Source organism: Panthera onca, chromosome C1 (genome assembly GCF_046562875.1).
Source record: "Panthera onca isolate mPanOnc1 chromosome C1, mPanOnc1 haplotype 2, whole genome shotgun sequence".
In the NCBI taxonomy this organism is placed as follows: domain Eukaryota; kingdom Metazoa; phylum Chordata; class Mammalia; order Carnivora; family Felidae; genus Panthera; species Panthera onca.
The window spans coordinates 33129077-33150411 of NC_138346.1; the positions used below are offsets into that span (position 1 = coordinate 33129077).

General features: G+C 35.3%; 1 protein-coding gene and 1 non-coding gene across 17 annotated transcripts in view; one reads left to right on the forward strand and one right to left on the reverse strand.

The window, feature by feature from the left end:
- CARF (calcium responsive transcription factor) overlaps nt 1-21335 on the reverse strand; it is a 101540-nt gene that overhangs the window by 77431 nt on the left and 2774 nt on the right. For 12 of the 16 annotated variants that reach the window (XM_078451000.2, XM_078450992.2, XM_078450999.2 and 9 more), the window contains exons 2-5: nt 19768-19928; nt 6084-6201; nt 4614-4841; nt 667-787 (exon numbers count right to left, since the gene is read on the reverse strand). In XM_078451000.2, the coding sequence (XP_078307126.2) occupies nt 667-787; nt 4614-4841; nt 6084-6161 (427 nt within the window). In that variant the 5' untranslated portion in view covers nt 6162-6201; nt 19768-19928. Of the gene's footprint in view, nt 1-422; nt 490-666; nt 788-4613; nt 4842-6083; nt 6202-19767; nt 19929-21335 lie in introns of those variants that run through there. The other 4 variants (XM_078450990.2, XM_078451001.2, XM_078450991.2 and 1 more) reach the window with 4 other exon arrangements.
- On the forward strand, nt 9092-9197 carry LOC132673953 (U6 spliceosomal RNA). Its single transcript, XR_009608286.3, has one exon. It is a non-coding gene; the product is annotated as a U6 spliceosomal RNA (small nuclear RNA).

Genomic DNA, 21335 nt, shown 5'->3' on the forward strand with positions numbered 1-21335 from the left:
ACTTTCTTTTCTCTAAGTTTTAACTGTTAACAAAGACAAAGAATCATAACACTAAGGTAAAAATATCTACTCTAAATCATTAGCTATGAATGAACAATGAAACAGTGTAGCTATGGTGTTAGAAAAGAGAAAAGGAAGGGAAGCAAAAGACAAGAACTAACAGGGATATTACCAAATAGGTAAAGAATTAAAAAAAATGGGGAGCATGATTCTCCTTTCTGAATCTGAAGGAACAAAGAGGGAAACAGCAAAGAGGATGAAAAGAATAGTTAAACAAAAGAGTAATGAGTCACATGGCTAACAAAAGTATCGATAAAAATACAAAAGTAAAAATTTCTCCAGTAGCTATTAACATTATATTCTTGTTATTGTTGCTGTTATTATTACTGTTATTATAATTAAGAAGAATTTATTATGCTCACTGGTCATTTGGAAGGAAGCAAGAGTCAACCAGCTTCATAGAATTCCAAAATGAAATAGACAGCTAACCTAGACAGGGGTTGAAAAATGAACTTGAAATTTATTTGGGCTAAGAAACTTTTTCTAATTATTCAGTTCAAAATCTTACCCAAAGAGACCAATTAGCACTGACTTTCATGAGGTGATTTTCTGGAATATACATTTTTTAAAACATTCTAAAATCCCCTATATCCCAACATTACTTACCCTGAGGGCTATTTACATCCACAAGCTGCCCCTGAGGAATAATTACTTGTGCCATTCCTGTCTGGGTAGATGGAATTACATGCAGCACCTGTCCATTTTCTGATGGGCTAGGAACAATCATCTTGGAAGCATTAAAAAAAAAAAATGAAATGCATAAGCCAGCAATGATTTGACAGAATTATTACTTAAATAAATTATTAAAGACATGCCTACCTCCATGGTGGTTACTATTTATTTCCCTCATTTTATACATGAAAACACTGAGGTACACAAAAATTTTTTTCCAAAGTCTTACACCTGATAAGTGGTAAAGCCAAGTTTCAAAACAGGCAATTTAGCCATATGTCCTATGATCTTAACCACTTATGCTCTTAATTATTACACTTGGATGAGGTCTAATTACTTAGTAATATGAACAAGGCTCTGACTGGACTTAATATTTTACTTTTTTCTACTTACTGTATTATATCCCTATGTGTTTGAATTATTTGTGTGGTAATCATTTGTCACATGTAAAAACAGTACCTTGTTAGATGTCTAATTAAACAGAATTTATCTTTATATCTCTGAATTTATATATATATATATCCTGTCTTGGCCCATGAGGAATACCATAGAATGCCCCAAAAGTCTGAAAATATAGGAAAAATCATAGATTTATTACTTTTTTCCTTCAATTTAACAATTGAATCCATTGTCTCAAATTTAGAGGTCAATGAAAAGGGTGTTTGAAGCAGAAGAAAAACACTTTACGCCTATCATCTGAACATAAAACTAATACATTATTTGAAAATAAGTTTATCCTATATTTCCAGACTTTTGGGACACCGTGTAAACTCTATTACCTAACACACCACTCTTCTATTGACATAGTGTTATTCTTTTACCCAAAGTCCACTAGCCTCAGTTCTCCCTAATACAAGTAACTCTTCATAATCATTACAACCCACTTTCCAAGACTGCCTTTTTGCTATATAAAACATGAAAACATTGCTGATGTCTGAGAGAGACTGTAGTCCTAATTTCAAGAGGGTCAATTGAAAAAATTTTAATTTGAGAAAAAATTAAATTGGAAAAAAAAACTTCAACAAGGTAGAATGCTTTAAATATAGTCATAAACATTTCCCAGAAATTAAGAGTAGTAGTTGATTCCCTCTCCTAATGTTTATCGTTTCTTGAGAGAAAAATATCTTGCCATACCTTTTACCAATTCATTATGAAAAAGCAATTGTAAAGTCTGATGATGATAATTGCTTTACATTTGTTGAGAGCATACAAAATGGCAGGACTTTACATGCCTTACCAGATTTAATCCTTATCACATGTATATGAAGTATATACATTTTATACTTGAGGAAATTGTCACAAGAGGTTACACAACTCATGCAAAATAACACAAAGTTACATAGTGATGAGTTGAAATTCAAACCCAAATTCAAACAACTACTGCTTCCCATTATCTGATCATGTTATTCAACTTAAAAAAATGCAAAAATAATACAAAAACACTGCTGGACTTTAAAAGGCAACAGTAATAACATGGTTTTAAATTATTTTCTCCTTAGGGGAGCCTGGGTGGCTCAGTTGGTGAAGTGCCCAACTTTTGAGTTCAGCTCAGGTCCTGATCTCACAGTTTCATGGATTCAAGCCCCACACGGGGCTCTGTGCTGACAGTGCAGAGCCTGCTTGGGATTCTCCCTCTCTCCCACTCTCTCTGCCACTCCCCTGCTTGCTTTCTCTGTCCTTCTCAAAATAAATAAACTTTAAAAAACAAAATAAAGTAAAATAAGGTATATGTTATTTTAAAAATAAAGACTTTCCTCCTTAAATGAGATTAAATATTTGTGAAAAATACTTCATTTATTCTTAGAAAAGAATAGTGCTGTGGTTATTACTAAATCCTAACAAAACACATATATTTATAATTTATTTAATCATATGAAAATATCATAATTGAAACAATCGTGGGGGGCACCTGGGTGGTTCAGTTGGTTAAGCGTCTGACTCTTGATCTCAGCTCAGGTCATGATCTCACGGTTCATGAGTTTGAGCCCCATGTTGGGCTCTGTGCTAACCACATGAAACCTGCTTGGGATTCTCTCTCTCCCTCTCTTTCTCTGCCCCTCCTCTGTGCTCCTGCTCTCTCTCTCAAAATAAATAAACTTAAAAAAAAATGATCTGTGGAATATCTTCTTAATTTTGAAAATATATTTCCTATGCATGGTAGAGAAGAGTCTCCTCCTCCTCCTCTTAGCTTATTCTACCCGGTAGCTAAAAAACTATTTTCAGTTCATGTAATTTGATAATGGTGACAATATTACTTTTCCTATTTAAAAAAAAAGTCAATTATCTTTAATCTTTGCTATGAAAACAAAACCGTTTTGAAAAGTCATCTGTTGCAATACATTCTATTTGAGGCAGATCACGAATATTATCAGAAAACCTTGGCTAATAAGTACTCATATTTACTGGGTTCTTTGTGTACTATACAATATTCCTAATAAATCCAAAATACCATCCCTACTTCACTTTATTTTTTTTTCCCTGCTTCACTTTAAAGCCTCCTCATGTGTTACAGATTCACCCACTACAGAAGCTTTACTAGTTCCTTGATTAACTTCTACATTAAAAAAAATCATATAAAAAAAGTCATTTCTTTAAAAAAGCTCCACTTGGTGGGGGATGTTGAAAATGGGTAAGACTATGTGTGTGTAGGGGCAGGGGCTTTATGAGAAATCACTGTACCTTCTGCTCAGTTTTTCTTTGAACCTAAAACTGCTCTAAAAACTAAAATCTATTTAAAACAAAGCCCCCAAAAGCTCCACTAAGTTTCCCAAAACATCACCACTTTCTAATCTTTGGTTCCTTATACTCTATGTGTCTTACATTTATTTCCATGCTCCATGCTATGGGTTTCCTATTTCATAGCTTCAGGTAACTCTCTCCTACCCCTATCATCTCCTACCCCAAACAATGTAAAATCATCTTTAAGATCATTTTGTACAGAAAGTTTAATACAATTACAAAGAGAATGGGAACTCTAACACTTTTTAGACTCAAATAAGTGACTTTAATGTGTTTAAGACAACTACCATGTATAAAATGATAGCCCTTCATACAATAGAAATAGAATAACTCCAGAATTCTCCAGACTAGAATCAAAACAGGGATTAATTTTAGGTAAAATGGTTGCTCACCTGTGGTATAATTTATAACTGAAGCTATAATTTTTAAAATAATTTTTATTATGAAATTTATACCCATTGTAGAAAATTTTAAAAATACAGGTAAACAAGAAATTCATTATTCTTCACATTATTACTAATATAAGGATATTCTTATTAATCAGAGAGCAACTGAGAAGTTTTGCTCAGTAATTCTCTCATTTCAATCAAAACCATCTTTTATTTCTTCTACTCAAACTATAAACTTAATCATAAATACTTTAGCTAATAGATTAAAGCAGGAATTTCATCTTTATACATTGTTATTCACATGACACACACATATCTGCCCATTACCAAGGTATGTCTGATTGCCAGTATATCATTGGTACTTCCATAGCTTTCTTTTGCTTCAAGAAAGCACAGTGGCACATGGCATGCAAGTTAGTGACTGAGATGTGGATAAAGCAATAACCTTGAATTCAAATGTATATACAAAAATAAATGTAAGTTACATGTAAACTCTGGCACTAGTTACAGGTTATGACACATTTCCAACTAATCTCAAAGTCACAGCATGCCTAGACATAGTGGCTGGGAAGTATTGGTTTAATGTACTGTTAGTAGTTCTAAAAGGAAATCTTTTAAAATCTTCACATAACTTAAAAACGAATGTCACAGAAATAGTATTTTCAAAGCAATGTAAGTCAAGTTTCAAGAAATTAGTAAGGTCAATACATTTGCTAAATAGGGTAAAACTTATTATTTATAAAATATACTCACCATTTGTGCATTAGAATCCCCCAATGACTGAAGTTCATATTGAATAGGCTGCCCATTTTGGTCCACTAGATGGAATTGTTCTGTAGAAAGAGTCTGTGTCTGAGTCAGGGTCCCTGGTATATTCTGTGATGTGAGTGAATTATCTACTTCATGAGAGGTGATGGGTAAAATTCTAGGAGAACCATTTTGTCCAAAGGAAGGATCCCTGGAGTCCATACAGGTTAGATGCTTTTGCAAAGAGAAAAAAAGCACTTGGGTGTTTGTAAAACATAATGTCACAATTAAAAAAAAATTTTTTTTCTAAAGATTTTATTTTTAAGTAATCTCTACACCCAATGCAGGGCTTGAACTCACAACCCTGATATCAAGAGTCACATGCTCTACCCACTGAGCCAGCCAGTTGCCCCTAATGTCACAATAAAAAAATAAATAAAATAGAATGTTTATCAGGCACTGTGGACAATAGTATGGAGGTTCCTCAAAAAGTTAAAAATAGAACTACCCTATGATCCAGTAATCACACTACTGGGTACTTACTCCAAAAATACAAAACCACTAATTCAAAGGGATATATGCACCTCTATGTTTATAGCAGCATTATTTATAATAGCCAAACTATGGAAACAGTCCAAATGTCCATCAATTGATGAATGGATAAAGAAGATATGCTATATATCCACAATGGAATACTATCCAGCCATAAAGAGAATGAAATCTTGCCATTTACAACAACATAGGTAGAGCTAGAGAGGATAATGCTAAGAGAAATAAGTCAGAGAAAGACAAATACCACATGATTTCACACATATGTGGAATTTAAGAAACAAATGAGCAAAGGAAGAAAGGGAGAGGGAGAGGGGAAGAGGGGAGACAGAGAGAGAAACCAAGAAACAGGCTCTTAGTAAATAGAGAACTGATGGTTATCAGAGGGGAGGAGTGTGGGTGGATGGGTTAAATAGGAGATGGGGATTAAGGAGTGCACTGGTCGTGATGATCACTGGGTGATGTATGGAAATTCTTGAATCACTATATGAATCACCTGAAACTAATATAACACTGTATGTTAACTATACTGAAACTTAAAGTAAAATAGCATGTTATAATAAAAATGGAAAGATTCATTTTCAGTTAATTATCCTCTTTATTTTTTGTAAGAGTTGTCAATTCACACAGACTAACATAGAAAGCAGTTTTTAAGTGAAATTGTTGATTTTTATGTTTTATTTCAATCTTACTGAAATAAAGTTGTACATGGGAATACAACTTGATATGTAATTCAACATATTTTTCTTTATATATAGATCTTTATGAATATATTACTTTGAGTAAAGCTCTATATTATTAAATCAAATATATGATAGCATTGTGGATAAATGTTAACAGTCGTGAATATATTAAACATGACACTATTTCTTACCCATTAAAAAGTTGTTAAATGTAATGGAAAAAAGTTCCCCGTTGAATTCCTACCTCAAATACCTGAGAATCTGTTTTTGATTCTTCAGAATCATTATGGTTGACTCTTAATGAATCATTAGACTGTTCCATGCTGATATATTCAATTCCATTTTCTTTTATTATTTAATAGCTGAAAAAATTTAAATATCTGTTTAAAACACTTAATATTTTTATGGAATGTTTGTCTTAACTAAATCTCTCATTTCCCCTATGGTGTTACCCCATACAATTTAGGTTAAATCATTTCCATTCTATAGATTAAGAAAATAAACATTTCCTTAAATGACTTGCCAAGGCACCAGAATACATTCAAGACAGAGCAAAAATTACCTTTGTATAGTTCCCTCATCCTACCCTTAATAACACTCATGTACTTTTTATAAGACTGTTGCTATGTGACAGGTACTGTTCACCCTTTCAAATACTTCTAAAATTCTCATTTTACAAAGATTTAATACAAATAAAGGTCTTAATTTTATGAATTGGGAATGCCCTACTGTACCATTAGATAATTTTAGAAAAGATGTTTTGGTGTAAATATTGATTATATAAACATAGCTCTTACCATAATATACATCATACCACTTAATACTGGCTTGACAAGCTTTGAAAATTAAGAAATATATATTCCCAAAATTCTGAGCCAGTCAGGCCTAATACAGTGGTTAGCACTGGTATCAATTTTGTCTCTACACACACACACACACACACACGCACGCACACACACACACACACACACGCACACACACACTACTGTCCCCTGAGGACATATGGCAGTGTCTGAAAACATTTTTGGTTGTCAAAATGGACAGGGAAGTGCTACTAGAATATAAGCCAGGGGTACTGTTAAATATCTTACAATGCATAGGACAGCCCCACAACAAAGATGTCAGTATGCTTAGGTTCAGAAACCCTGGCCTAATATATCATAGTGAATACTGGATTCTCTATTAGCTAAAAGAAATGATGTTTTAAGTCTCAAAATTGGAGTAAGGACAAAATGAAACTAGTTAAGACTATCATTGAAAAACTTCTAAAATAAACTGCATAGAATCTTAAGAACACACACATTTTTCTTTAAATTTTTTTAAACTTTTAAATTTTAACTTTAATTTTTTTAATTTTGAGAGAGAGAGCTGAGCTGTCAGCACAGAGCCTGATGTGGGGCTTGAACCCACGAACTGTGAGATCATGAACTGAGACGAAGGAGGATGCTTAACCGACTGAGCCACCCAGAGGTCCCTGAAAATGTTATTTTTAAATTAACATGCATTAAATTGAACTTTTTCCTTTTTTGGTGTGTAGTTCTATGGATTTTAACACATGTAACCACCATAACAACCAGGATATATAATAATTCAATCATCCTAAACCCTAATTTAAAATTATACCTTATCGGGCAACTGGGTGGCTCAGTCAGTTAAGTGTTGGGATTCTTGATTTCGGTTCAGGTTATGATCTCACTGTTTGTGGGTTGAAACTCCAAGTCTGACTCCATGCTGACAGTGTGAAGCCTGCTTAGGATTCTCTCTCTTAGGATTCTCTCTCTCTTTCTCTCTCTGCACCCCGCCCCTGCACTCTCTCCTCAAACAAAAACTTTTTAAAAATGTTCTCTTACTATAATGCTGGAGAGTTTGTGGAGAAACGGGAACCCTCTTGTACTATTGGTGGGAATGCAAACTGGTGCAGCCACTCTGGAAAACAGTGTGGAGGTTCCTCAAAAATTAAAAATAGATCTACCCTATGACCCAGCAATAGTACTGCTAGGAATTTACCAAGGGATACAGGAGTAATGATGCACAGGGTCACTTGTACCCCAATGTTTATAGCAGCACTTTCAACAATAGCCAAATTATAGAAAAAGCCTAAATGTCCAGCAACTGACAAATGGATAAAGAAGATGTGGGTTATACATACAATGGAATACTACTTGGCAATGAGAAAGAATGAAATCTGGCCATTTGCAGCAACGCAGATAGAACTGGAAAGTATTATGCGGAGTGAAATAAGTCAGTCAGTGAAAGATACCATATATTTTCACTCATATGTGGATCCTGAGAAACTTAACAAAAGTCCATGGGGAAGAAGAAGGGGGAAAAAAAAAGTTACAGAGAGGGAGGCAAACCATAAGGGACTCTTAAATACTGAGAACAAGCTGAGGGTTGATGGGGGTGGGGGAAAGGCAAAAGTGGGTGATGGACATTGAGGAGGGCACCTGTTGGGATGAGCACTGGGTGTTGTATGGAAACCAATTTGACAATAAATTATATTAAATAAATAAATAAATAAATAAATAAATAAAATCATTTCCACCCCCCCCAAAATGTTCTCTTAAAAATAAGATAAACTTATACCTTGTAGTTAAGACTTAGTTGGTACATATTTGAACACACTGAAAACTTATTTTTCTGTGATAGCATCCACATATATATTTGTAAAATTAAACATTTCAGAAAATCTACAAGGTCTGCCATTTAATATTTCCACAATATTATAAATAGTTCCACTCAAATATAAAATGTAATAGGCTAAAAATCAATCTTATTTTTAATATATAACTATATCTTAAAATTGTCTCTCGTTTTAAGATTTTAAATTATCACTTGTATTCTAATTTAACTTGTTACAAGAATTTCAAAAACGTGTAATTACCTCTCAAGTAAGAGCAATTCTATTTTATAATGTTCTGGTTCTGTTCTGTTTTTAATTTTTTAGATGATACGTATAAAACTTCAGAATAATATGTTTTATGAATGGTTTAAAAAATAAAAAGAGGGGTGCCTGGGTAGCTCAGTCGGTTGAGCGTCCGACTTCAGCTCAGGTCATGATCTCACGGTTCGTGAGTTCGAGCCCCGCACGTCAGGCTCTGGGCTGATGACTCAGAGCCTGGAGCCTGCTTCCGATTCTGTGTCTCCCTCTCTTTCTGCCCCTCCCCCATTCATGCTCAGTCTCTCTCTGTCTCAAAAATAAAATAAACATTAAAAAAAAATTTTAAAAAGCATAAAATAAAATAAAATAAAGTGCTCGCTTCGGCAGCACATATACTAAAATTGGAACGATACAGAGAAGATTAGCATGGCCCCTGCGCAAGGATGACAGCAAATTCGTGAAGCGTTCCATATTTTTAACAAACTGAGGGTTGATGGGGGGTGGGAGGGAGGGGAGGGTGGGTGATGGGTATTGAGGAGGGCACCTTTTGGGATGAGCACTGGGTGTTGTATGGAAACCAATTTGACAATAAATTTCATATATTGAAAAAAAAATTAAAAAATAAAAAAATAAAAAGCTACACTTCATAAAAAAAATAAAAAAATAAAAAAATAAAATAAAATAAAAAGAAAGCCCCACTAATGGCAATATAGCAGATTAGATAATATAGAAGGCTCTCTTGCTAGAAAACAAAAAAATACAAAGTTGATCTAAAACAAAATATTTTGTGCTACACGGAGCTACTATAGGAAGTAACAAAAATCAAAGGTCACTCCCTGTTCTCCCTTATGTCTCTTCCCCCTCCAAAACAAAAAGCAAAAGCTATGAGCTAAAACCCAAGTAACAAGCACAAGCAAAGAGGAAAATTTCTGCAAGAGCAGTGCTAATACACAGGTTTTATGGTCGGGAAACCCAGGCTTAGATAAGCAGCTCTTGGGGGAGGAGAACTCAAAAACTCCCAAAATAGGACTAGGAACCTGAAAGGTCCTGAGACAATAGTTTAGCATGGCTTCTAGTACAAACAAATAGAGTTATTATTTGGAGGAACACAAACCCAACCAAAGCATTAGTTTCCTTACACATTAATATTAAATATAAGCTTATAATCAGAGTGCCAAAAACACCAAAGACACTCCCTATGGACTTCAAGTATTGGGACAATCTAATAGTGAACATAAAGTTATCATTTAACGTTCAAAGAAGTAAACATGAGTGAATCACAGGAATAAACAAACAAGAGACTGAAAAGTTTAATATGAAAAAGAACCAAACAGAACTTTCAGAAATAAAAAAAAAAATGTAAGTTGGAAACATTAAATAGAAGGTTAGATGCAGAAGAAAGAACTACTAAATTAGAAGGCAGATTTTTAAAAAATTACCCAGAATGCATCATAGGAAAAACAGAAGATAAAAAAAATGAAAGAGAGACCTAAAACTAGGAAAAATAGAATAAGCATGGTAAATTTATTACTGGAGTCTCAGAAAAACAGAAAAGAGAAAATGGATCAGAGAATATTTGAAGAGATAATGGCTATCAATTTTTCAAAACTGAATACATGGATCCACAGATAAAGCACAAAATGTACCAAAATAAATCAGAAGAAATCCACACCCAGTGTAGTAAAGGCACAAAATTCTAAAGAGAAAGCAAAATCTAAAATGTAGCCAGAGAGATAGAGTGCCCGGGTGGCTCTGTCAAGGTCCAACTTCGGCTCACGGTGCCGTGAGTTTGAGCCCTGCATAGGGTTCTGTGCTGACAGCTTGGAGCCTGGAGCCTGCTTCGGATTCTGTATCTCCCTCTCTCTCTCTCTCTGCTCCTACCCTGCAGGGAGCTCACTCTCTCTCATATAAATAAACAAAAAAAAATTAAAATGTAGCTAGAGTGATCAGATCACCCACAGAGTACTGACATTAGATAGAAAGCAGACTACTCAGTAGCAACAATGGTGGAAGTCATGAGAATTAAAAAAAAAAGTGATAATCAGTATATGATTATATACGTTCAAAACTATTGTTTCACAAAGCAGGGGGAGAGAAAGATACTTTAAGATTAAAAAAAAAAAACAGAGAAGGGGCGACTGGGTGGCTCAGTCGGTTAAACGTCTGAGTTCGGCTCAGGTCATGATCTCACAGTTCATGAGTTCCAGCCCCACGTGGGGCTCTGTGCTGACAGTTCAGAGCCTGGAGCCTGCTTCAGATTGTGTCTCCCTCTCTCTCTGCCCCTTCCCCGTGCTCACTCTCCCTCTGTCTCAAAAATAAATAATCATTAAAAAAAAAAAGAAAGATGTTTATGGTCATTAGTCATCAGGATTATGCAAATCAAAGCAACAATGAGATACCAGTTGACACCCACTAGAATAACTATATTTATTTTGTTTGAGCAAGAGAGAATGCGTACGAGTGGTGGAAAGGGGCAGAGGGACAGAGAGAGAGAGAGAGAGAGAGAATATCCCAAGCAGGCTCCATGCTCAGCAGGGAGCTCGATGTGGGGCTCAATCCCACAACCCTGCCATCATGACCTGAACCGAAATCAAGAGTTGGATGATCAACTGACTGGGCCATTCAGGTGCCCCAACCACATATTTTTTTAAAAAAGAAAACAAGAGTTGATGAGGATATAGAGCAATTGGAACCCTCGTGCATTGCTGATGGGTATGTAAAATGGTGAAGGTGCTGTGCAAAAGTTTGGCAGTTCCTTAAGAAGTTAAACATAGAATGACCATATGACAGCAATTCCACTCTAGGTATATACCCCAAAGAAATGAAAATCAGTGTTGAAACATAAATTTGTACACGAACGCTCATAGCAGCAATTTTCATAAGAACCAAAAAGTGGAGGGGCACCTGGGTGGCTCAGTCGATTAAGCCTTCGACTTCAACTCAGGTCAAGATTTCACGGTTTGTGGGTGTGAGCCCCGCATTGGGCTCTGTGCTGACAGCCCAGAGCCTGGGGCCTGCTTCGGATTCTGTGTCTCCCTCTCTCTCTGTCCCTCCCTCCTCGTGCTCTCCCTCTCTCAAATGAGTAAGTGTTAAAAAATGAAAAAAAAAAAAAAAAAAAAAAAAAAAAAGAACCAAAAGTGGAAACAACTCTAATTTTCATCAGCTCATGAACAGATAAATAAAATGTGCTATGTCCTTATAAATGGTATTCAGCCATAAAAAGGAATGAAGTACTGATACATGCTACAATATAGATGAATCTCAAAAACATACTAAGTGATAGAAGCCAGACACAAACTGTCATATATTACATAATTCCATTTATATAAATATATCCAGAAGGGGTAAATCCATAAAAACAGAAAGCAGGTTAGTAGATGACAAAGGTCTGGGGGGTGGGAGGAGTATAGGGAAAAACTGTCAATTGGGCACAAGATTTTATTTGGGGTTGGTGAAAATATTTTGGAACTAGATAGAGGTGGTATTTACATAAAACTGTGAATGTAGAAAATGCCACTAAATTGTTCATCTAAAATGATTAATTTTAAGTTACATGAATTTCACCTCAGCTTTTCAAATTTATTACCAAAAAGAAAAAAACATATACATATATAAGTATATACGTGTGTGTATGTGTGTGTGTGTGTGTGTAATGTATATGTGGCAGTCAGGAAAATATGAATGTGGACTAGAGATTTATTTAAAAAATTTTTGGTGTGTTTTTAGGTACAGGAATGATACTGTAGATGAAATTATATCATGTGATGATATCCAGGATTTGATATCTTCTCTCTTTGTGCCTGTTACTGACCTTGATATTTTCTTTTGTGGCCCTATGTGGCATGCCTACCCTCTTCTTTGGAACTGTGAGTAATAAACTATCTTAATTTTCAGTGGCAATCACCTCCTGATTCGTTGACCTCACCATATCTAAAGAGAAATAAGAGTATTTTGAAACAATCATAAACATATAAATAAGCCTTAAATAAAATCTCAGTGAACAAAATCCAGCAACATATAATAAAAATAATGCATCTCATCAAATGAAGTATGTCATTGGCTTTAAGTAAATCCAATGTGGAGACAAAGTTAGAATTTTGTACAAATACAGTATGATACCAACTACCTAAAATAGCACAATGGCATAAAAAATATGAAAATTTTAGGGATAAAGTTAACAAAATATATGGAAGATGTATGCACTGAAGACTACAAAACTTAGATGGGAGAAATTAAAGAAGACCTAAAAGGATAAAAGTTACATACTGCATGTTTATGGAAGGGATGACTCAGTATTGTTAAAATAACCAAACTGATCTACAATCAATTGCCTACAATCCCAATCCCAATCCCAATTCCAGCAGGCCTTTTTTTTTTTTTTAATTGACAAACTGATTCTAAACTTCATATGAAAAGTCAAAGGTTAAGACAGCCAAAACGACTTTGGAAAAGAATAACAGATTTGGAATTCTACCTGATTTCAAGACTTGTTATGAAGCTAGAATGATCAAGATGGTATGGTATTAGTGTAAAGACAAATAGATCAATGAGATAGAAGAATCCAGAAACAGACCTCCATGCATATAGTCAATTGCTTTCTGATAAAAGTGCCAAGGTACTTAAGAGAAAAGGGACAGTCTTTTCAACAAATGCAGCTAAAACAATAGCTATATGCAAAATAATAAACATTGGCCAATACCTCAAACCATATTAAAAAAAATTGACTTGAATCATGGATCATGGCCTGTAAAACTATAAAACTTCTAGAAGATAACATATGAGAAAATCTTTGTGGCCTTGGGTTTAGCAAAGATATCTTTTTTTTTTAAGTCTAGTTATTTATTTTTGAGAGAGAGAGACAGAGAGAATCCCAAGCAGGCTCTGCGCTGTCAGCACAGAGCCTGATGTGGGGCTTGAACCCACAAACTGCAAGATCATGACCTGAGCCGAGATCAAGAGTTGAATGCCAGGGCGCCTGGGTGGCTTGGTCAGTTAAGCATCCGACTTCGGCTCAGGTCATGATCTCACGGCCCGTGAATTCGAGCCCCGCGTCGGGCTCTGTGCTGACAGCTCAGAGCCTGGAGCCCGTTTCAGATTCTGTGTCTCCCTCTCTCTCTGCCCCTCCCCTGTTCATGCTCTGTCTCTCTTTGTCTCAAAAATAAATAAACGTTAAAAAAAAAAAAAAAGAGTTGAATGCCTAACCTACCAAGCCACCCAGGTGTCTGGGTTTGGCAAAAATATCTTAAACATGACTCAAAAAGCATGAAATATAAGTCTACAAATTGGACTTCATCACAATTAAAAACTTTTGCTCATGACAGTTTGGGAGAAAATATTTGCAAAACACATGCCTGATAAAGGAATTTGTATTCGAACTCTGTAAAGAACTGTTTCATCCTAATTATAAGACAACAACCCAATAAAAAGTAGCCAAAATATTTGAATTAAACACTTTACTAAAGAAGATACACAGCTAGCTAGAGAAAAGCAAATGCCCTGTGACCTGTCTTATATGTGGAATTGGAAGATACAAACTTCCAGTTATAAAACAAGTCACACCCACAGAAAAGTCATGAGGATAAAAAGTACAGCACAGAGAATACAGTCAATAATATTGTAATAACTTTGTATGACAGATGGTACCTACATTAATCACAGTAAGCATTTTGCAATGTTTTTAATTGTCAAATCACTAGGCTATATACCTGAAACTATTATATGTCAACTATACTTCAATTAAAAAAAAAGGCTATTAAGCCACAAAAAGACATGGAGAAACCTTAAATACATACTTATAAGTGAAAGGAGCCACTCTGAAAAGGCTATATGATTCCAAATATATGACATTTAAAAAAAATTTTTTTTAAGTTTATTTATTTTGAGAGAGAGAGTGCACGAGCAGTGGAGGGGCAGAGACAGAGGGAAAGAAAGAATCCCAACCAGGCTCTGCACAGTCAGCACAGAACCTGATATGGGGCTGGAACTCACAAATCCTGAGATCATGACCTAAGCTGAAATCAAGAGTAGGATGCTCAACTGACTGAGACACCCAAGCACCCCAAATATATGACATTCTTGAAAAGGTATAGACACAGTAACATCAATAGTTGCCAGAGGTTGAGAGATTTTTATGGTGATGAAACAATTCTTTTCTTAAATTTTTTTTTTTAATGTTTATTTTTGAGACAGAGAGAGACAGAGCATGAACAGGGGAGGGGCAGAGAGAGAGGGAGACACAGAATCTGAAACGGGCTCCAGGCTCTGAGCTGTCAGCACAGAGCCCGACGCGGGGCTCAAACTCACAGATCGTGAGATCGTGACCTGAGCCGAAGTCGGCCGCTTAACCGACTGAGCCACCCAGGCGCCCCAAGGTGATGAAACAATTCTGATGGTGGATACATGACATTTTGAAATGGATTTTGTCAAAATCTATAAAAATATACAACACAAATAGTGAACTTTAATGTAAACTAGACTATTGTTCATAATAACATATCAATATGGGTTCATTAACTTTATAAAATATAGGACACTAAGAGTGCCTGGCTGGCTGGCTCAGTAGGTGGAGCATGCAACTCTTGATCTCAGGGTTGTGAGCTCAAGCCCTCCAAAATAAATAAATAAAACCTAAAAAAAAAAAAAAAAGAAAAGAAAGAAATGTACCACACTAATGCGAAATGCTAGCAACAGAGACAACTGTGTGCTAGCAGGTAGAGGAAAGAAGTGGGCGGTGTAAGAATATGGAAATCTTTGTATACCCTGCTTGATTTTTCCGTAAGTCTAAAACTATGCAAAAAAATAAAGTCCTTTAGTTTAAAAAAAAAAAGCAGAATGTAAACTAAAGCCAATAACAAATAACAGTACATGAATTCCAAAATTATCTTGAAACTTTAGGTTAAGTTACCACAATTTGGACAATGTTGGAATTAGGATATACAAGAAAATATATTTTCATTAAATTTTCAAATAAAAACAGAGTTTTGTTAGTAAAACTGTATAAAATAGTTGAACTGTTCCGTAGTTATATGGTAGGAATTTGAAAATCAACTTTACGCTTATTTGTCAAATTAGTTAACCACCCTGAGCTTTAGTTTTCTCATCTGCAAAATAGGCATAATATTCATCTACCTCACAGGGTTGTTATAAAGATTAAATAAAATAATGTATGCAAAGGGTATCATGCAGTTCCCAATACACTGTTCAGTGTTAAATAAATAATTTTTCCTACCTATAATCATGCAAATGAAGGCCAAAATTTCACCTATCTAAATATAAACCCGTTGGTTCTTTTTTTTTTTTTTTTTAAATGGTTATTTTATTTTTGAGAGAAAGAGAGCATGAGCAGGGTAGGGACAGAGAGAGAGGGAGACACAGAATCCAAAGCAGGCTCCAGGCTCCGAGCTGTCAGCATAGAACCTGATGTGGGGCTCAAACCCATGAGCTGTGAGATCATGACCTGAGCTGAAGTCGGACCCCCAAACCGACTGAGCCACCCAGGCACCCCATTTTTTAAGCCTTATTTTGAGTAAGAGAGAGAGACCGAGAGAAAGAGAGAGAGCGAGAGAGCGTACACATGCAAGCATGCAAGCAGGGGAGGGGCAGAGAGGGAGACAGAGAATCCCAAGCAGGCTATGTGCTATCAGCGCAGAGCCCAATGCGGGGCTTGAACCCATGAACCACAAGATCATGACCTGAGCTGAAATCAAGAGTTGGACAGAGCAACCCAGGTGCCCCAAATTCTTTAGGGCAAAGATCTGTTAAACACCAGTCATCTAATTGATATAATCAAAACTTATCTGGGCTTAGTATGAAACTTTTTTTTTTTTTAGGTTTATTTTTTTTTTTTTTTTTTTTTTTTTTATATTTTTTTTTAACGTTTATTTATTTTGGAGACAGAGAGAGACAGAGCATGAACGGGGGAGGGTCAGAGAGAAAGGGAGACACAGAATCCGAAACAGGCTCCAGGCTCTGAGCTGTCAGCACAGAGCCCGACGCGGGGCTCGAACTCACGGACCGCGAGATCATGACCTGAGCCGAAGTCAGCCGCTTAACCGACTGAGCCACCCAGGCGCCCCAGGTTTAATTTATTTTTGAGAGAGAGGGTGAGCAGGGGAGGGACAGAAAGGGGAAGAAAGGATTTGAAGCATGCTCTGCACTGACAGCAGTGAGCCAGTGCAGGGCTTGAACTCACAAACTGAGATCATGACCTAAACCAAAATCAGATGCTCAAACGACTGAGCCACCCAGGTGCCCCAGTATTAAACTTCTAAATATACTTTTCTATATAGTCTTTGAAAAAATTTTAAAATTGTATACTTTAAGATGCCTAATAGACTCTCATTTCAGTATTATTTAAAAATTTACACATTTCATAAATGTAGTAGAGTACATAGAGTCAGTCTAGATTTGATGAAAAATATCCAAACTGAACTTTTCTGAACTTGAATTTCTAGTTCTTTAAAATGAAGAGTTGGTCCTGATGATCCCTAAGATCCCATCCAGTTCTAAGATTTTTGTTTTTAAAAGTTGATTATCCTGATAATGTTTAAAATTCATTTATTGTTGGGGCACCTGGGTGGCTCAGTCGGTTGAGTGTCCGACTTCAGCTCAGGTCATGATCTCACAGTTCATGGGTTCAAGCCCTGCGTCGGGCTCTGTGCTGGCAGCTCAGAGCCTGGAGCCTGCTTCAGATTCTGTGTCTCCCTCTCTCTCTCTCTACCCCCTCCACCACTCGCGTTCTGTCTCTCTCTCAAAAATAAATAAGCATTAAAATTTTTTTTAATTCATTTATTGTTTATTGACTGACTTCCAATGTATAGAGTAGAAAAATAAAAGAATACTATTCAAAAAGAAAATTCTTATGTTAGATTCAACTGAAAATGAAGTCCTACTGAGAGATGTATTAAAACTGTGATAACTGGTGTCCAGAATACAATTTAATTTTTTAAAGCAAATTAAATATATTGAAATATTCACTGGCTAAATATGATGACATCAATATTAAGAAATATTTTAGAGGGGCGCCTGGGTGGCTTGGTCGGTTAAGCATCCGACTTCGGCTCAGGTCATGATCTCACGGTCCGTGAGTTCGAGCCCCGCGTCAGGCTCTGTGCTGACAGCTCAGAGCCTGGAGCCTGTTTCAGATTCTGTGTCTCCCTCTCTCTTTGCTCCTCCCCTGTTCATGCTCTGTCTCTCTCTGTCTCAAAAATAAATAAACGTTAAAAAAAATTAAAAAAAAAATTTTAGAGAGTTTTGAGTTTAAATATGAAGCACTATCAATGACAAAATAGATGAAGATTATGAATTTGTCATAGCTATAAAATTTAATGTCTATTGAATGTTTATTATACTTAATTACTAGCTAGGATTATTAATAATCACTCTACTATTCTGTGATATAGAACCTATTATCACCATTTTACAGAAAAGGAAATTGAGGCTCACTGCTCAAGGTTATCAATTATTGAGCACTATGGTAAAACACTATGCTAAGTGTTTTCTGTCATTTTATATAATCCTTTCAACAATCCTTTCAACAACCCAGCAAGTGATTCAGTTACTTGCTCCAATTTACATAAAAGGAAATAAAACTCAGGCAATGAAGTAACTTTCCCAAGATTACAAATACACTAAGTGGCTGAGCAAGGACTCAAGCCAACAGGTGCTGATCCCAAAGCCTACTCTTTATTATTACTATAGGAACTCTTTCAAGGTAACAAAACTCCTTCCTTCCTTCATTAGTCATGGCTTTAAATCTTTTTCCTTTTTTCTGATAGGTTAACAAATTCTAGATGGTAAAAAAAATTCTTTGTTCATTATTGTTCTCAACTTTTCTTGGTTGAAATTCAATTAGAGTCAGTCCCTAAAGCTCCAAAGCCCTCCTGTAAACAATCTAAACATCTCTGATCCCATGAAAAAGCTAGAGTTCTAATCTTGCAGGCACTGCAGTCACTGAGAAAACATTCTGCAAATAGATTCAAAAGTGGAGCTTGGGAAGAAGAAGTGCAAAGTGCAAATAGTTTAGGGGAAAGAATTCTAAAAACTTACTCCCAGTTTCCTAATAGCTGCCCTGATCCCATTACAAATTAACGCTATTGGCCTATTTTTTTTTTTCATTTTATTTACTTTCTCTTACCCTAGCTGAAATTTTCACTGGAGTTAATAAGCATTTTCTGTTAAAAAGAAAAAACTCTGGACAGAGTATCAGCCATTAACAAATTTGTGTAAATTTATATAAGGATAGCTTTCTTCCTTTAAGAAAAGTTAAGAACAGCTACCCTGCAAAGTTTAATTTGGAGATGAGAAAGCAAGTACACTTGAAGCTCAGAACATGTAAAAGGGATTTTGCAGAGGTCTAAGCTAAACGCTGCAATGAAGAAAGAGGACAGGATGGTGGTGGAGATGTTGTTAACAGAGGAACACTGTCAAACATAAACCACCTACTTCAGGGCTTTGCTCACACTGAGATTTTGCCAAAGATAATTTCTTTTTATACTATCTTTTGGGAACTCAAAACTCAAGATTTTCCTTTCAGTATGTACATCTACACGATAGGTTAAGGAAGTTTTTTTGTGTTACATTGGGAAAATACTACTTAGTTTCTACATGGAAAAATGGATGTCAATATCTATTGACTAACCTACTACTGAACCAGAGGTTGAAAGTACATTTCTATATTACTGACATCCTTTTCAAAAGACAAAATCTGAATGAAGCAAAAGTATTACTTCTTCCTCCCTTACTTGCCCCATCACTTTGCATTACACTTTTCAACCCTGACAACTGCAGGGTGACATTTTCCCAACTAACTTCAATGTCAGTACATGCTGGAAATTATCATCCATGGCTTTCAATTAACTATGTCAAAGTGAAGTTTTTAAGGATGAAGATATCAAGTAGCTAGGTATAAAATGCTTTCTTCCAACTGGTAAATACAAATAGAATGAAATACCTATATACAAAGTGCAATTTGACTTTTCATTAATATGTAATAGGTACAAACTTTTACACAGCTGTTACTTTCAATTAGTTGAAATAAAAGTATTACCTTCAGGCAGTCGCTCAAGTTTAAACTCAGGCCTCAAGCATTCTACTCTTGCCAGAAATGCCCTCTCTTGTCCACTGAAGTTCTTCCTTTCGGGGACACTAAATCATGATAGGCTTCATTTGTGTGAGAGCTATAATTATGTCTTCACAGCAGCATTTTTTCTGTAATGAGAAGGTATTCAATGTATATTTTCTTTTTCTACACATAAAGAAAACTACTAGATTTTGTTATGCAGGTTTTATTATAAAACAACCGTAACCAGCCTAGTACAGTAGAACCATCAATTGACTCAGTTGAAGAAAACTAAAGATCAGGACTGACTTTACAGATAACTGCATGTGTCCAGGGGTAGATGACTTAACGTGTGATTCAGTTTCCTCAGTCCAAATCAGGGATTTGGACTAAGGTTTTGTTTCAACTCACATTCTATACCTACTACTAAAACAAAGACCTCCAGTAAAGTACATTTCTCCCATGAAATATTTACTAACAGGGCACTTTTTGTAACCATAAAAGCTTGAGAATAAAGGTCCCCCTCCCCAAACTACACCCTCTATAAAATCATGGAATTGATTTGACAAAGTTAGTTCTGAAGCAAATAGTATTGGGATTATATAAAGAGAACAAAGAATAAAGTATTACATGTGTACACAGTTTATGATTGGAGTTCAGAGCACACACATTTTGCTGACAAATTGCTTTCTAGAATGTTTCACATCATGTTAGAAAAGTGGATTTTACCTTATATCAAAAGCAAAGATTAGGAAGAAAATTGTTAAATTAGAAGTTTGATGTTTTATAGGGAAAGGGGGAATTTTATTGTTTATAAATATTGAATGCATGGCAGAGAGGAAAAGACTATTCAGACTGCAGTCACTCATATCTCTGTGGACCTTATTTGGGATACCGTTTTGATTTTGTTCAACAGGAATTTTATTCGAAACTTTAGAGGTAATTCTGTCTTAACAACTGATTATTTTGTTGAGTTTCCTCTAAAGACTTTTGCATACTAACATGTATCTGTTAAAACCAATTGCCTGAGAATAAATCCCCAAACAGGGTAACTGAAGGATGAAACCACTTTTAGTTTAGTCTTAAAAGATTTTCCTAATTCTAGGTACCTTGTTAGCATCCTAAGACTTAAGGATCTTGAAATATATTCAATATCAGTGCCAGATCTTGTAACTTATTAACATTAAAAAATATTGCTCAAAAGTCCTTTAGAAAATAAAATTATTCTTGTCTTTTAAAGTAAATGAATGCTCTTTTTATGCTCCTTTTATGATGTATATAAAATTACTATGAATCAGTGGTATCAAAAATTAAATCAAGACTCCTAGTTCACAAATATTTGATAGAACAATTTATTTTTTTAAAGGTGGATTTGGAAAGTTATAATGTGTTAAGTCAAAAATTTAAATGTATGCAAATATGTATAAACAATAACCTATTTTTAACTTTTCACTTAAACAAATTTAAAGCTAGTGTTCACAATGTCTCTTTTACTTAAGGTTTGCCCTCTTCTATAAACTTGCCTATAATCTTGGTATCTACCCATTTCTTACCCT